Source organism: Scyliorhinus canicula, chromosome 3, assembly GCF_902713615.1.
Source record: "Scyliorhinus canicula chromosome 3, sScyCan1.1, whole genome shotgun sequence".
NCBI lineage: Eukaryota > Metazoa > Chordata > Chondrichthyes > Carcharhiniformes > Scyliorhinidae > Scyliorhinus > Scyliorhinus canicula.
In genome coordinates, this window is record NC_052148.1 from 187,266,303 (window position 1) to 187,283,842 (window position 17,540).

Consider the following 17,540-nt stretch of genomic DNA (forward strand, 5'->3'; position numbering starts at 1 on the left):
GCCAGAATCAAAACTGGATCTCTAAGCGCTGTGAGGCAGCAGTGCTAACCACTCTGCCACCGTGCCGCCCCTAACAACACAATGGGTGGTCCCTTCACCACATGGACTGCAGTGGTTTGAGAAAGCTGCTCACCATCACCTTCTCAAGGACAATAAATGATGGGCAAGAAACGCTGGTCTTGCGATGCTCACATTTGAATAAGAAGGAATAATAAAAAAAACTGAATTTCAATTTCAGATAAGGCCACAAAAAAGTAAACAACCATCCTGATTACGGAGCAGTATAACTAATTTTCTTTGAAATTATCACCTAAAAAAATTCAAATTCATCATCAATCCCTTAAATTTTAATTAACATTATCCAGTGGGATCTGAAATTATACATAATAGCAAACCATGAAGCAAGCTGTAAACCGTAACTCAAATCAGTGGTATCCTTGAATCTGAGATTTACTGACAGAGGAATCAGCAGAAAGGATGACTCTGGAGTCAGAATCATTTGGCAAGCTATTCTAGCATATCAAATTGATTCTTTTTTGCTTGTTTTTAGTAAGCCAGTTTGTCCATGAAAAACAGAGAAGGACATTCAGAATACGACCAAACTAAGAGATGAATAACATTCTTACAGATGAACCTTATGGAAGAAGTAACATTTTTTTCAACAAAGCATTATTTTGTTATTACCAACACATAAAGGAACATTTTGAAAAAGCATTTTCCATTTATTCTAAGCATACAGCATGATGACATAAATCACACGGATCTGCATCACATCATTGTGGATCGTGAAGGCATTGTGAGGAATATAATGCAAGGCTCTGGTGACCCCTCCCTCCAAAACCAGTCTCTTAAGAATTCCAATAAACAGAAGTATCAAAGTCACCTATCTTTGTGATCTTTTCTTATACATGTGTTGTTTCAAAACGTTCCAGGGATTGATAAATAAGAGCTGATTTTCCAGGTTTGTGCTGTCACCAGAGGTTCTGGCTGCATATGTCAGGAAATTGGAGCACACTTCTCACATCTTCAGTTCATCGCCCATAATGAAGAGGAAATTAATTTGGCATGCTCACAATTACTCAATATGTGTGGGCAGCACATGAGATTCCTTGTGAATGCAGAAAATCATTCCATATAGGCTGAAACATCAGAAGTATTCAATGCCATGAAGTATTTTCTTATTGTCGACAGAACGCTTCTATCAGAATAAACACCATTCTCAACGATGCCCGCAACAAATAAGTTAGCCCTAATACGCACATGGGACTCACAGCTTTAAACAAAAAAAATGAAAGAGAATGTTCATGTGACATGGAGTAATCTTTTAAAATATGATTTTTATTTCCAGTCAGATGAAAAAAACTGGAGCTATTGGAACACTGAAAAAAATACAGCTGGCACGATCTATCGGTCGCACCCGACTGGGGAGATGACGAGTCTGGTATTTACCGGCCTTGCCACGCCTCACAAGATCTAATGCGATCTCGTGAGGTGTCACGATCTGGATCCCGCCCGTTGGGTCGGGACCCAGAATTGCATATTCAAGTGAGCAGTTAGTCCAACTTGCATATGCGCACATTGGATCTACCCAGCACCTGGGACCTAACTGCCTCGCCTCAGGGAGCCTAACTGCCTGCGCCACTTAGCACTGGTTTCCACAAACAGGCATACCAACACTTGGGGGCGAGAGGGGGGAGGGGGGAGAACCCTGCCCGCCAATGAACGCCGGAGAATTCCACCCCTGAAAACTGGGATGAGGTTGAAGAGGATGAAAGAGAAAAATGATAAATTGGATTTTTAAGTCCATCACACCTAGTATGCACCAATGCATGGTCAGGCAAAAATTGTTTTGTTAATAATAATCTTTATTGTCACACGTAAGCTTACATTAACACTGCAATTAAATTACTGTGAAAAGCCCCTCGATGTGTATATCTAACATGTGTTGTTCTAACATTTAAAATAAATATGTTCACTGAGGTACTTTTCTACCTTCACACCCCTGATAGAGAACCTGACTGGAAATATAAAGTTGGCAAATTATTCCTATTGTATTTACTCAACTATATTTATCATCAAGCAAACAGGTCTTCATAGCTATCAATGCATAATGAGAAATATAGAGCAGTAAATCATACTTGTTATATCTATTAATGTGATTGTGACATACAGGGCGGAATTCTCCGCTCCCGGGAAAAATCAGGAAGGCCGTCGTGAACTCGATCGAGTTTCACGACGGCCTTGGAGGCCGCTCCTCTAACCATATTCATCCCCACCCGGGGGGCTAGGAGCGGCGCTCCGTTATTCTCGGCCGCCAGGCCTTGACGCTTGTGTCAAGGCGGCGCGCCGAGAATGACGCGACGGTGGTGCCTATGTGACGTCAGCCGCGCATGTGCAGGTTGGCCGGCTCAAACCCGCGCATGCGCGGTGGCCGTATTTGCCTCCGCTGCCCCGCAAGACGTGGCGGCTTGATCTTGCGGGGCGGCGGAGGGGAAAGAGTGCATCCCATTGAGACGCCGGCCCAATGATCGGTGGGCACCGATCGCGGCCAGTCCCCTCCCGAGCACAGCCGTGGTGCTCACTCCCCTCTCCGCCCCCCACAAGCTTCAAACGGGTCTTTGCCGTCCATGTTCACGACGGCAGCGACCAGGTGTGGTTGCCGCCGTCATGAAATAGTCGCGAAAGGCAGGCCGCTCGGCCCATCTGGGCCAGAGAATCGCCGGTCGCCGTGAAAAACGGCAAGCGCCGATTCTTCCAAGCGGGGGGTGGGAGAATCGCGGGGGGCGCCAGGGGGCGTGAAATGAGTCATCCGGCCCTCCCACGATTCTCCCACCCACCCGGCGTGGGGTGCGGAGAATCGTGCCCACAGTATGTGAATTAGTAATGAAAGTAAAGCATCAAGATCACGGATTTTGATTATTTAAAGATATGAAAAGGGTATATAAAACGTAGAATTACTACATGAATAACAACTCTAATTTCAATGCTTTCCATCATCTGGCCTAATCTCTTCTTATGTGGTACAGTGTCAAAGTTTGGATTTGATAACAATCCTGTGAAGTATTTTGAGTGTCTCATGATATTAAACACACAATGTAAATGCAAGTTTTCTTGTCAGTTAGATATGTGTCATCAACACGTTGGAGTTGATTGGCTACCTTTTATAGGACCTGCCTAAGACTGGAAGAAACGTCAAGCAAGTTCCATAAAGGGTGAAACTGTAGGGCCAAAAATCTACCTCAATAATCTGAGAATGGAAGATTAAAAGTAGAAAAGGTAGAGCAATCCGTCAAGATGACAGAAGCATGAAAATTACAACCATAGAAAGCAATAATAGGACACACCTGCAGCTCCTTACATATTTTAACACATAGGAATTTGATAATCTGCCTATATTCTTAATTACCTGATGTGATTTGTTAGTGTTGAAGAATAAGGGATTGATAAACTCTTCTGCAATTTGGCATGTGCAGATTTCAGTTGTTGTTTAATGCAGGCATCAAAGGAGTGATGTGGAGATGCCGGCGTTGGACTGGGGTGAGCACAGTAAGAAGTCTTACAACACCAGGATAAAGTCCAACAGGTTTGTTTCAAACACGAACTTTCGGAGCACTGCTCCTTCCTCAGGTCAAAGGAGTGTGTAGGCTTGCAGCAATCAGGGAGTGTTGTTCAGAGTCAGCGGCAAGGCCATGACGTGTTTGGTCTTTATCACAGTAAAACGAATTAGCTTCAAATAAAAAAAATGTGTTTGTGCTTATTAAGGAGAAGAACTGAAAAAGTTTCAGTGTTCTGAAACAGCATCCATGTAACCGAATCAACCTTACCAGTGGATTTTTAAATGTTTATGAACTTTAGTTTTTATCAGTTTTTACCAGTTTCCACTGACAAATTCACAAATTTTTGGGGGTAATGAATTATAAATAAAAAATATCCTCCTGAGTTAGAGAAAAAAACTCTAACATCTTCTTGAGAATTTGTGTCACTGCATCTGTGATATGAGGCCATTGACATGATGAGCAGGCATCTCTTGAATTAATCTTTGGGAGGAAAATAAATAAGTGGCATGCAATTTGGATTTTATTTAAGAAGATTAGAATCATTTCAAGTAACGATTGTGAGCTTTATGACCTGGAATCTCTTTGGCGTTTCTGCCAATCAGCTTGCATAATTCTGATGTTATGTCGGTAAAAATCCCTTTAATACAGTCATTGTCGCTCTTTCATTTCTAATTGGTATGTAGTAAGGACACCAGTGCAGTGTGATGGATACCACACTGATAATCCCCAAATGATTTAGACCATCATTCATAGTCTGGTTCAGATTATTAAAAGCAACATTGCAGCTGCTCCCCTGCGTGCAAAATCCAATCTTTTTTTCTTTTCCTACTATTATTATGGCAGCTAAGTACCTGAGAGCATGACAATAAAAATAGAAGCCCCTAAATTCCTTGGGTCCTGCACCAATACATCACAAGGGGCCTGTAATGACTTAGGTCAGGCCTTTGAGATTGGCCAATTAGAATACAAGTTCCCTGATTAGTGGCCCAATCAGGGAACCCCTTTCTGTGTATATACCAGGGAGTGTCAGATCCTCTGCACTCCCGGTGCAGGCAGCAGACTGAATGGTTGGTCAGCTGTTGGTTTCGTGAATAAAAGGATTTCTGGTGATGGGACTTCTGCCTCTGTGGACTTATTACAGTGGCGATGAGGAAAACAGAATGACCCAAAGGAACCTGCTCATTAGCAGCTGCCGCATATTGAGGGTCAGCCACTGACAGGCAAAATGCCTTTATTTGGGAAGTTGGACTATTTTGACCCTGCAGTGGAAGACTGGGCCCAACATGTAGAGCAGATGAAGTACTTCTTTAGAGCAAATAATATAATTCTGGATGAATAGCAACGGGTCAATCTGCTGACCATGTGTGGGCCAGCAGCCTTTGCCATTATGCGCAGTCGCACTTTTCCAGAGGCACTGGACATGAACATTTTCCAGGAATTGATGGACTTAGTAAAAGAGTACTGTGACCCTAAGCCACCTCTGATCCTGCGAAGGTGCCGGTTTTACTCAGCATTCTGAGACATGGGGGAGTCAGTTACAAACTTTTTAACAAGATTGAGGCGATTAGCAGACGTTTGCGAATTTGGACTGATGCAAAATAAGGTGCTCTGAGACTGTTTGGAATGTGGAATAAATAATTTAGCAATACAGAAACGTCTGTTAGCCGAGGCTAAACTGGATTGCAAACCAGCATTGCAGCTGGCTTTGTCCTTAGAAAAAGCGGCAAGTAGATTGCATGAGTTACAGGGAACTCCAATGGAAGTAGACGCCCATACCAGTGAAACTGAGTTAAGGGGTTACCGCTGGGGGATAGGCAACTACATAGCCACCCTTGGGAATGATTTGGATACTAAGTTACCCAGGCCCACTTGCAGAATCCCTCCCAAGCAAGGGAAAATTAGGTCCAGACAGACGGTAGCCCCTTTAGCCTTTCGCCTAGCAAAATATTCTAGTTGTTGCCAGAGATTGGAGCCAGAAAGGAGAAATAGAAGCCCAAAACCATCATCCTGGAGAAGGTCATGTAGGCTGGGGTACAGGAGAATGCATTCTCCAGAAGCCCCACCTATCTCTGACGAGGAACAACTAAATTGTGCATCAAATGCATTAAATTATTCATAAGGTTAAATGGGTGTCCAACACTGATGGAAGTCGGCATTGGAGCAACGTATCAGTGATAGGGGAAACCGTATTTAATAACATTTGCACTGGACTTCAACCATTATTCCTAATCAGGACCTCGGCAAAACTGAGGACAAACACAGGGGAACCACAGTGTTGGGCACAACGCGAGTAGCTGTGGCTTATGGAGAGCAAATAGTGAGGCTACCTTAATGGTAGTGAAAGTTGTGGGACCAAGTTTATTGGGATGAAACTGGCTAAAAGAGATCCAGCTGGATTGGGTAAACATTTTCCAGCTGGAAAATGGCTGCTTGAGCGAACCACTGTGCAAATACCCAGAGGTTTTCTGAGAAGGGCTCGGAACAATAAATGAAATGAAAAAATGAATGAAAATCGCTTATTGTCACAAGTAGGCTTCAAATGAAGTTACTGTGAAAAGCCCCTAGTCGCCACATTCCGGCACCTGTTCGGGGAGGCTGTTACGGGAATCGAACCATGCTGCTGGCCTGCTTGGTCTGCTGCCAAAGCCAGCGATTTAGCCCTGTGCTAAACAGAGCAAAGGCAACATTGCATGTTGATCCAGAGACAGTCCCAAAATTCTACAAGGCACGACCAGTACCCTTCGCATCAAGGCAGAAAGTCGATATGGAAATAAAACAATTAGAGCTAGAGGGAATAATAAAACCAGTTGTGTTTGCAGAGTGTATGGCACCCATGGTGCCTATCCTGAAGCCGGACGGCTCGGTCCGCCTCTGTGGAGATTTCAAATAAACGATTAATCACTACTCACAACTGGAAAAAATACCCAATTCCCCGGATTGAGGATTTGTTATGCAAAGCTGGCTGGAGGACTCCTATTCTCAAAGCTGGATATGAGCCACGCATATCTACAGCTGAAGCTACACAAAGAGTGCCAAAAATTCTCAACGATAAACACCTTGAAGGGCCTTTTTCAGAATACAAGGTTACCCTTCGGGATATCGTCAGTTGTGCGATATTCCAGCGGACAATGGAGAATATATTGCAAGGGCTACCTCAAGTCGCCATTTGCCTGGACGACATCCTCATTACAGGAAAAACAAAGGCAGAACATCGGCAAAACCTGGAGGAAGTCCTTGGGAGGCTTTCAGTGTGCGCCAAAGAGGGATAAATGTGTTTTCCTAACACTTTAAGTAACTTATCTGGGATACAGGGTTGACAAATCAGGGCTACACTCTTTGGAGGACCAGGTGAGGGCGATAAAAGATTCCCCGGCCCCCACCACAATCCAGGAGTTAAGGTCTGTTTTAGGATTGGTGACATATTATGGAAAGTTCATACAGAACAGAGCTTCCATCTTGGACCCCATACACCAATTACTAAAAAAAGGGCCAAGCCTGGGAGTGGTCCGCCCGCCAAGACCGGGCTTTCAAGAAGATAAACGAACAGCTTTCCTCAGAACGTCTTGGTTCACTACGACACCAGGAAAGAGTTGGTGCTCACATGCGACGCGTCTCCATATGGCATTGGTGCAGTTCTGGCACACAGGGCAAAATAGACAGGAACTACCTATAGCATTTGCTTCCAGGACGCTGGCAGCAGCAGAATGAAAGTACGCCCAAATCGAAAAGGAAGGACAGGCTGTGATCTTCGCGGTGAAGAAATTTCACCAGTACTTGTACGGGCGGAAATTCACTCTAATTACAGACCACAAGCCATTGCTGAGTTTGTTGAAAGAAGACCAAGCAATATCACCAATAGCTTCGGCCTGGATCCAACACTGGGCCTTACTACTGGCGGCGTACCAGTATCAACTGGAGCATCGGCCAGAAACCTGGGTGGCAAACGCCGATGCAGGCTGCCATTACCGGACGCCCTGCCAAGTCAAGGCCGTCGAGCCATACTGGCTGAACTACATCATGGGTACCCTGGAGTCTCAAAAATGAAGATGCTGGCCAGAAGCTATGTCTGGTGGCGGGGCCTGGACACAGACATAGCAGCATTGGTAGGTCGGTGCCAAGAATGCCAACAAGTGCAGAAAGTGCCACTGGCAGCCCTGCTACACCCTTGGGAATGGACAGGTGGACCATAGTTGTGACTTCATGTCGATCTTTCAGGCCTGTTTATGGGTTCAATGTTTTTTATAATCTTAGACACCGATTCCAAATGGCTGGACGTGGACAAAATTAACTCTGCAAATTCAACAACTACCATTGGAAAAACTCCGCACCTCGTTCGCAACTCATGGTATCCTGAAGGTGTTAAGTTTCAGATAATGGATCAGTTTTCACCAGCTAGGACTTCACAAAATTTATACGTCGAATGGCATTCGGCACAAGAATACCACCCAGCATCGAATGGTTTGGCGGAGAGAGAGCTGTCCACACCTTAAAAGTCGGGTTGAAGAAACAGTCAGCAGCATCATTGGACACCAAACTGTTGAGCTAGCTATTTGACGACAAAACAACCCCACACACAACGGGAATAGCACCGGCGGAGCTACTCATGGGCAAATGACTCTGAACCCGGCTGAGTCTACTGTTCCTGAATTTAGGTGGCAGAATAGAGTAACACCAAGAGGCCCAATGCAGGACTACAATAACACTCGCCAAGAAAGGTATTTGACACGGGTGAAAATGTCTAGATCAGAAATTATGCGAATGGCCCCACATGGGTAGCAGGAACAGTCAAGGCCAGGACAGGACTTATGTCGCATGAGATACGTGTTGGAAAACATGTAACAAAGAAACACCTGGACCAGGTGCGGGCCTCAGATTTGTTTCCTCCTCCGGAGTTGACTCAGACCAGCATACCAAGGACTGTAGAGGGTCCTCCCTTCCGACACCACTGGTGAGGACATAGGACTCTGATATGGACACCGTGGATGATGCCGCAGCTGTACCCCTGCCACCTCCCCTCATGCACTCACATCGGAAAAGATGGGCGCCTAGCCGTTATACCCCCCCCCTACGCCGGAGGCCAAAGTGGAGGAGCCGGATCTGGCGCAAAAACGAAACAGGAGACCCATGTGTCACAAGGGCCATGGGGGCTCCTCAGACTTTGCGGGGGGGGAAGGGTGTAATGACGTAGGGCAAGCCTTTGAGATTGGCCAATTAGAATATTAGTGGCCCAATCAGGGAACCCCATTCTGTGTATATAATTGGGAGTGTCAGATCCTCTTCACTCCCGGTGTAGACAGCAGACTGAAAATGGTCATGGTGGTTCAGCTGTTGGCTTTGGAAATAAAAGGAATTCTGGTGACGGGACTTCTGCCTCCGTGGACTTATTACAGGGCCTGACTGGAGCTCGAAAATAATGAGACAGACCAGGTTATGTCTGCCTTCACTATTCTGGTTGCCTTTTATGAGACTGAGCATGCATCTAGAAAATGAAGCATTGCAAAGGCTCCAGGGTCTCCAATGTAGTCACAAGTTCCCATTTTTGAGACTTATTGGGGACCAAGTATAATCACTAATAACACCAACAAAGGTGAGGCATACAAGCCTCTACACAGTCACAAATTGGGACTAAGGCATAGGTCTGGCAAGCAACCTGTATGCCAAAGAACAGAAATCTTTGTACAATTATCCTGAATTACCCCTCGCTTGTTTAATGCATTTCTAAGATCGGGGGTTATGAGGGTTGGAAAACCTCTTTTCCCCCATAGGTGGGTGCCAAGGGCCAAATAATTAAGTGCACTTTTAAAATCTCGTTAGAGAGTCAAGTGAGGGTCAGCATTGGACATACCAGTGGGTACAATTATGGCACAACAACTGGGATATAGACTATGCAACTGCAGGGTAAGATTCTTCAGTTTTACATTTACTACTACAAAAACAAAGTGCCTCCAACAATAACTTGTCTTGATATACTCTCTTTAACATGGACAAACATTGTACTCCACCAATGCGTAATCAAAAATGTGACTCAGAATGCAAGAAGTAATTATTAGCAGGGGTGACAAAGGCTTGATAAGAGAGGTGTTTTCAAGAGGTTCTTAAAGGAGAGGGAGATGCAGTGGTAGAGGGGTTTAGGAAAGTAATTTCAGAAAATGGAGCCCAGATGGCAGAATGCATTGCTGCTAATGAAGGGGCAAAGGCAGATGCAAGAGTTGCTGGAGTAAGAGAAATGGAGAATTCAGCACATGTTTTGGTGAAAGAAGCAAGTGGGTAGGAAGGAGGCTAGGAAGGGATTTAAACACCTGCAAAATATCTCCGGATAGTAACCTACATTAAAGATGCTATAGAAATGAACGTTGTAATTTCTACAATTTAAAATCAGTTCACATCCAATTATAGTCACAGACAAAAAAAGTCAAAAAATCAGTTAGGTTGGTGAGGAGAAGGTTGAGTAAGTTTGTGGTTTCGTAAACAGTACATTATTACCAGAGGGGTTGACTACTAATGGGTCAGAATGGAGGAGAGTTTGTGCAGGGTGTCGGGATTGTAGGCGTTAGCAACAGTGCCGCTCCTGACAGCCCCGGGGAGATATTCAGGGAGTCTGGTAGTAATAGCTTTGTTGAGACTTTGGAGGCAGTTTCGCCAGCACTTCATGTTGGGGCAGGGGCAAGGGAATGCCGATTCGGGGAAACCATAGATTTAGCCAGGGAAGTGGGATGGAAATTTTCGGAGATGGGAGGAGAAAGGAATTAGGACACAAAGATTTGTTTCTTGGGGGTCGTTTTGCAGGATTGAAGGAGCTGGGAGTGAAGTATGGGCTGGAGCAGGGGGAAATATTTAGATACATGCAGGTTCGAGACTTTGTCAGAAAGGAGATACAGAACTTCCCAGTAGAACCGGGCCTATTTTGGAAGAGGAGACGGCACCATTGGAAGGAATGAAGGCAAAGTGGGAGGAAAAGTTGAGAGAGGGTATGGAGGAAGGGTTCTGGTGTGAGGTGCTCCGGCGGGTGAATGCCTCCACCTCATGTGCGAGGTTGGGGCTGATACAGCTGAAGAATGTATATAGAGCAAACCTTACAAGGGCAAGGATGAGCCGGCTCTTTGAGGTGGTAGAAGATGTGTGTGAAGTTGCGGTGGGGGTGGGGGGGCCACAAACCACGTTCATATGTTTTCATCCTGTCCAAGCTGGAGGATTACTGGAAGCAGGTTTTCAGGTAACCTCTAAAGTAGTGCATGTGAAACTGGACTCGGGCCCTCGGGAGACCATATTCGGGGTGTCGGCACAGCCGGGGATTGAAATGGGTGCGGAGACAGATATTGTAGCCTTCGCCTCGTTGATTGCCCGGAGATCAACCTCTCCATCTGTGCCCTAGTGTGGCGGAAGAAACATGACCCAGAAAATCTTCATACAAAAACAAATTGTTATTCTCGTACAGTACATCACAAGAAAATATTTTTTTACTTTAATTGCCAAATGTTTGCTCAATCATTGCTCATCTGAGAAACTCACTGAAATCAGATGCCCAATGGGTCCTCTTTTGTTTTATGTGAAACACGAAACATCACTTTGCAACTTATTTGTTTGATTCTTACCTTTGAAAAAGCAGTCTTCATTGTGGACAATTGAAATTTTTTGTTTCTTCAGGCAAGCGGCACGATGAAGCTCACAGTGGTTTTCATAAAGTTCCCCGTCAGAGCCACACACTGGTTTATAATTGGGCTTGCAGCGCTCCATACAGGCACAGTCTGCCTGTCCTGTCTCCTTGTTAACAATACAATGTCGACCGAGCCCACAGTACTTGTTTTCACAAGGTCCAAAATGGCCATCCTGACCATAGTACACTGAAAAGTAATAATAACCAGATGTATCAATACCTTGGGTGTTTGTATGATATAAATAGTTATATTTTACATCATCGAGCCAGCTGATAAATATATATACATATGCTTTTGACAAACTTACAGCTTAACTACAAAATTGGAATCCGTTTGTTTCATTTGCAGTTTATTAATCATGATAAAAAGCACCAGTCAATCAGAGTCAATTTGCCAACCAATCAGCAAGATGGAAAGCTACAGCAACATGTCTCTGTTTTCAGCAATATCCACATGCGTAATCGTAAATTCTAATATTTCTCTTACTACTGATGTCAGACTACAAACACTGCAGTTGCCTGTTTTCTCCCTCCCTCCTTTCTTGAATATCATTTACTGGGGGTGAACGAACCAAATGTAAACTATGTCCCATAGTGAATGAGTTTAGCCATGTGTTTCCCAGCGCACACAGTCAAGCAACAGCCTGACCCAGTCATTTTTACAGGATCATGTCTGACAGCCAATGTCTCAGATACCACCATTGCCATCCCTGGGCATTTCCTGTCCCATCAGCAGGAAAAACCCACCAAAGGTGGCAGCACAGCGATATACAGGGTCGGGAGGGAGTTACTTTGGGAGTCCTCAACATTGACTCCGGATCCCATGAAGTCTCATGACATCAGGTCAAACATGGGCAAAGAAACCTCCTGCTGATTATCACCATGGAGTATTCTTCCATGTTAACACCACCCTGAAGCACCAAGGATGGAAAAGACATGAGAATTTACTCTTGGAAAGTAGTGGAACTTCAATGTCGGCCCACTTCTAACCGAGCTCACCGATTCCTGAAGGGCACATCTGCCAGACGGAACCTATGGCAGGTGAGGAGATAATCAACAAGAGAAAAACTTGCTCAACCTTGTCCTCACCAACCTACCTGTCTCAAATACATCTGCCCATGATAATATAGGTGTGAGTGACTAAAGCATAGTTGTTGTGAAGGCAAAGTCCTCCAACTATCTCTGTTTCTATCGCCTGGCTATTTCTTTGCAAAAAGGTTATTAGAATAGTTTTCGTTACATAGATCATGAGTCTTAGGTCCTGTGATCTAAACACGATTGGCTTTTGGTTTCTCGTGAGCTTAATTAACTTATTGAGCTCAATGAATGCTGACTTCATAATACCCTCAGCAAGGAATCCTGTAATGTAAATTTTATTGCGGAGGCTTGTCAGTAACCCAATGCTAACGGTTAATGTGACCAGTCTATAGAAACAGGCATAGATAACAGACAATAGGATTCAGATCAATGAAAGGAACAAGTGAGTTCATCTATAACTTGAGAACAGTCATTGAAAAAACCTGGAAGGGCAGGAACCTAAGGCAAAGACTGTTTTCCAAATGGGAAAATGCGAAAGAAATCAGAAGCAGAAAGGGACTTGGATGTCCTTGTTCAAGATTCTCTTAAGGTTAACGTGCAGGTTCAGTCAGCAGTTAAGAAGGCAAATGCAATGTTAGCAATCATGTCGAGAGGGCTAGAATTCAAGACCAGAGTATTGTGAACAGTTTTGGACCCTGTATCTAAGGAAGGATGTCCTGGTCTTGGAAAGGGTCCAGAGGATGTTCACAAGAATGATCCCTGGAATGAAGAGCTTGTTGTATGAGGAACAGTTGAGGACTCTGGGTCTGTACTCGGAGTTTAGAAGGATGAGGGGGGATCTTATTGAAAATTATAGCGTACTGTGAGGCCTGGATAGAGTGGAAATGGAGAGGATGTTTTCACTTGTACAAAAACCTAGAACCAAAGGACACAATCTCAGACTAAAGGGATGATCCTTTAAAACAGAGATGAGGTGGAATTGCTTCAGCCAGAGGTGATGAATCTGTGGAACTCTTTGCTGCAGAAGGCTGTGGAGACTAAATCACTTGTGTCTTTAAGACAGAGTTAGATAGGTTCTTGATTAATAAGTTGATCAGGGGTTAAGGGAAGAATGTAGGAGAATGGGGATGGGAAAAATATCAGCCATAATTGAATGGAGGAGCAGACTCGATGGCTGAGTGGCCTAATTCTGCTCCTGTGTTTTATGGTCCTATGGTCTTATCCTGTCTGGGCTGGAGGGTCTAAGCTATGAAGAAAGATTGATTAGGATAGGGTTGTTTTCCTTGGAGCAGCAAAGGTTGAGAGAGGCCTTAAAAGAGGTATATAAGATTATGAGGGCACAGATTGAATGGATAGGAAAGAAAGTTTTCCATTGATAGAGGGGTCAATTACTGGGGGTTTAACATAAGAGGTAGATGGCTAAGAAGGGAGTTGAGGAGAATCCTTTTCACCCAGAGGGTGGTGGGAGACTGGAACTCACTGTCTGAAAGGGTGGTTGAGCCAGAAACTCTCATCACATTTAAGAAGTATTTAGATATTCTCTTGTGCTGCTGTAACCTGCAGGGCTATAGGCTGGAAAATTGAATTTGTGCAGTCAGATATTGAACACGATGTAGACAGGATGGACTGAATGGCCTCCTTCTGTGCTGTAAACATCTATGAACTCATCGACGAAGTAACTTTTACCAAATTGGTTTGCCATTCGATATGAAAATTAAAGTTCCCCATCTCTCCCACCACAAATGCATCCCCCATCCCCCTGATTAGTGCATTACACTTGTTACACCATCCTCTAATTTGTTTTGTTTTAATATTTTTATTCAGGCATTTATATAAACATTAACACAAACCATCACAAGAGTAAGAACAAATAGGAATCTCATAAAAAATAAATAACAACCCGAACGCTGTGACTTCGCTGCCGTTCCCCTGCTCCAACCTGCCTTCCCCATTTTAACCCCATTATCCCCCCCTTCCTCCTCCCCCTCCCCTTCAGAGCCTCCTCCCACAACCCAGCCTCCATTTGACCCCCTCCCTTCTCCTATCTTCTGCCATCGGGGCTCCCTCCCAGTCCATTAACCCCTTGTGAATCTCAGACACTTGCCCTTCCCAACTCCCTTCTTCGATACCACCTTATCCTGTAGTCCCAGAGGCGGAAGATTGGGAAAAAACGGCACCTGCTTTCTCACATCGTCCCGTACCTGTAAGTAACGGAACCCGTTCCCACTGGGCAGTTCATATTCCTCCTCTAATTCCTTTAAACTTGAAAAGCTTCCCCCTACAAACCGGCCGATCGCTGCCCGTCGCCACCCCTGAAACCCTGGATCCAACTGCCCCGGTGCAAATCTATGATGACTGCAAATCTGTGCCCACACTGAGACACTTTGCAACCTCAAATGCTGCCGCCACTGTTCCCACACCCACAGGGCCGCCAGCACCACAGGGCACCAGGAATACTTAGCCGGCAAGAACGGCAGAGGCATCGTTGACAATGCCCCCAAGCTCATACCCCTATAAGAGGCCACTTCCACCCCCCCTCCACCCCACGTCGACCCCTCCCCCACTACCTTATCATAGCAATATTCGCTGCCCAATAATAATTCATCATGTTTGGCAAGGCCAGCCCCCCCCCCCGTGCCCTCACTCATCCTCTAATTTGTTGATGCATACTTGTAATCTCAGTAACAGCTAAAAGATCAACCGCATTTACCCCTATGAATTCATTTATCTTGGGCGGAATCCTGTTGAGGCATCAAGGGTCTCCCCTGCCAGCTGCAGAGACACTGCCTCTTTTTAGGCTGGCCCACCAATTCACATGCCACTAATGGGCCCTCTCCTGTGGTCTCTGGGGGCAAGAGTCCTAGCGAAAGCAACTAGCTGCTTGTCACTAATGAGGCCATGGCTACTGGTAAGTAATATTTGGGGAGGGGGGTTTTGTGGGGTGGGGGTCACAGGGATAGGAGGTAGGGATGCAAGGGCAGCAGTGTGCCTCTCAGTTGGCTCCCGATTCAAATAACTAGTCTCTTAATCAATCCTTCGATTGAAGGACCCCAGAAGATCTGAGGTAACAAGTGGCCCATACAGTATCACCTGTCATACCGGTCACATGGTGACAGGACCAACTGCAGCTGAGCTAATCTTAACGGTAGCCCATAGGTGGTCATTAATTGGCGGTTGGATGGATAGGCTGACCCTGGGCCATCCAGCCCAGGACTTCATTCTGGCAGAGGCAGAAATGTGGCGAATTCAAGTACAACACCATCCTGCCTAAACCTTCCAAGCTCACTGCCTGAGGGACCAGAAGATTTCACCCAGAAGACTACACCTCCCGCTGCCTGGGGAAAGCGAGCAGCATAATCAAAGACCCCTCATACCCGGCTTACTCACTCTTCAAACTTCTTCTATCAGGCAGGAGATACAAAAATCTGAGAACACGCACGAACAGACCCAAAAACGGCTTCTTCCCGCTGTTACCAGACTCCTAAATGACCCTCTTATGTACTGATCTCATTAACACTACACCCTGTATGCTTCATCCGATGCCGGTGTACATTGTATACATTGTGTTGCCCTATTATGTATTTTCTTTTATCCCCTTTTCTTCCCATGTACTTAATGATCTGTTGAGCTTAGAACATAGAACATAGAGCAGTACAGCACAGAACAGGCCCTTTGGTCCTCGATGTTGTGCCGAGCAATGATCACCCTACTCAAACCCACGTATCCACCCTATACCCATAACCCAACAACTCCCCCCCTTAACCTTACTATTAGGACACTACGGGCAATTTAGCATGGCCAATCCACCTAACCCGCACATCTTTGGACTGTGGGAGGAAACCGGAGCACCCGGAGGAAACCCGCGCACACACGGGGAGGACGTGCAGACTCCACACAGACAGTGACCCAGCCGGGAATCGAACCTGGGACCCTGGAGCTGTGAAGCATTTATGCTAACCACCATGCTACCGTGCTTGCAGAAAAATATTTTTCACTGGTACAAGTGACAATAAACAAATCCAATCCAATCCATGGTGACTGTTGCTTTTCTATTTGCTCCTCTTTTGTTATTCTTCCAGCATGTTGATGTTCCTTGATGTTGACCCACTGTTGTTGTATGGATTGAAACATCATGATTAATCCTGTCAACATCTCCTGCTGTATTCCATACTGGACTTCAGAATCACTTTATAACTCAAATGCAATGTCTTATATAACTGTCATTGCTATCAGCAATGCTCAAAGGTGCACAGCAGTGAACTTTCATGTTTTTCATTGGTACTCAAACTTCTAACATGTTTTCAAACTTTAACACTAAACAGGGTTCGAATGCTGTTGAGTGCTGAACGAAATTATTCCTCTGAATAAATTTTAAAACATGAGCAAAAATAAATTAATTCCTTTTAAAGTACACGATACTATTAATGAGCACTTAAGGGCATCTTTACAAATTCCATAATAGATAGAAAATCATGCAGTATATTTTCATGAAGTATTGATATGCACCCTTCAAGGTACAAGATTACACATCAAGAATATGCATTTATCCTTTTAGTACCAAAGATCATAAGAAATCGGAGCAAGAGCCATTCAACCCATCAAGACTATTGCACCATCCAATAAGATTTATAGCTGATCGGATTGTGGCATTCACTCCGCTTTTCTGCCTGCTGCCTGTGACCTTTGACTCCCATGCAGATCAACAGCGGCATTTTCCATTCCTGAGACTAAGTGTTGACGCCGGGGCAGGATTCACGGAGTTCTACGACAGCAAAACTGCCGCTGCCCTTGGACCAATTCAGCAACTGTTAAGGGGCTAGCACCAGTGCCACATGGAATACAATTGATTCCAATGAGAAACGGTACCAGATTCATTGTGATTGACACTCGGAAGGCTGACAAGCTGTAGCCGCATATACACCCTTCACTCCCCCACACACAAATCCCAGACAATTAGATTGCAGCGAGGAGAGCGGCACCCTGTTTACGGATGCAGAACCCCAGACTGTGCTAGACAGCGTGGAGGATAGGCGGGCAACCTTGTACCTGTCCCGGGAAGGAGGCTGCCAGTGACCACCACTCGCCGTGCCTGGGCGCAGTTGGCAGAGGCCATCAGCAACACCATCCAGACTAGCCATCAGTGCAGGAAGAAACTATACACCTTCATCAGGGTGGCCAGCATGAGTAGGCAGCACTGTACCACTGGCACCGAACCCTATCCCACACGTCCGAAACCCCACCCCGCCCCCCCCACCACCCGGAGGGTTGCCAAACTGCACCACATGCAGGCA

At 45.3% G+C, this 17,540-nt stretch overlaps 1 protein-coding gene across 1 annotated transcript in view; it reads right to left on the reverse strand.

The window, feature by feature from the left end:
* LOC119963175 (follistatin-related protein 5-like) overlaps positions 1-17,540 on the reverse strand; it is an 877,034-nt gene that overhangs the window by 618,426 nt on the left and 241,068 nt on the right. The window contains 1 exon segment of the mRNA XM_038791890.1: positions 11,150-11,398. Within this exon segment, the coding sequence (XP_038647818.1) occupies positions 11,150-11,398 (249 nt within the window).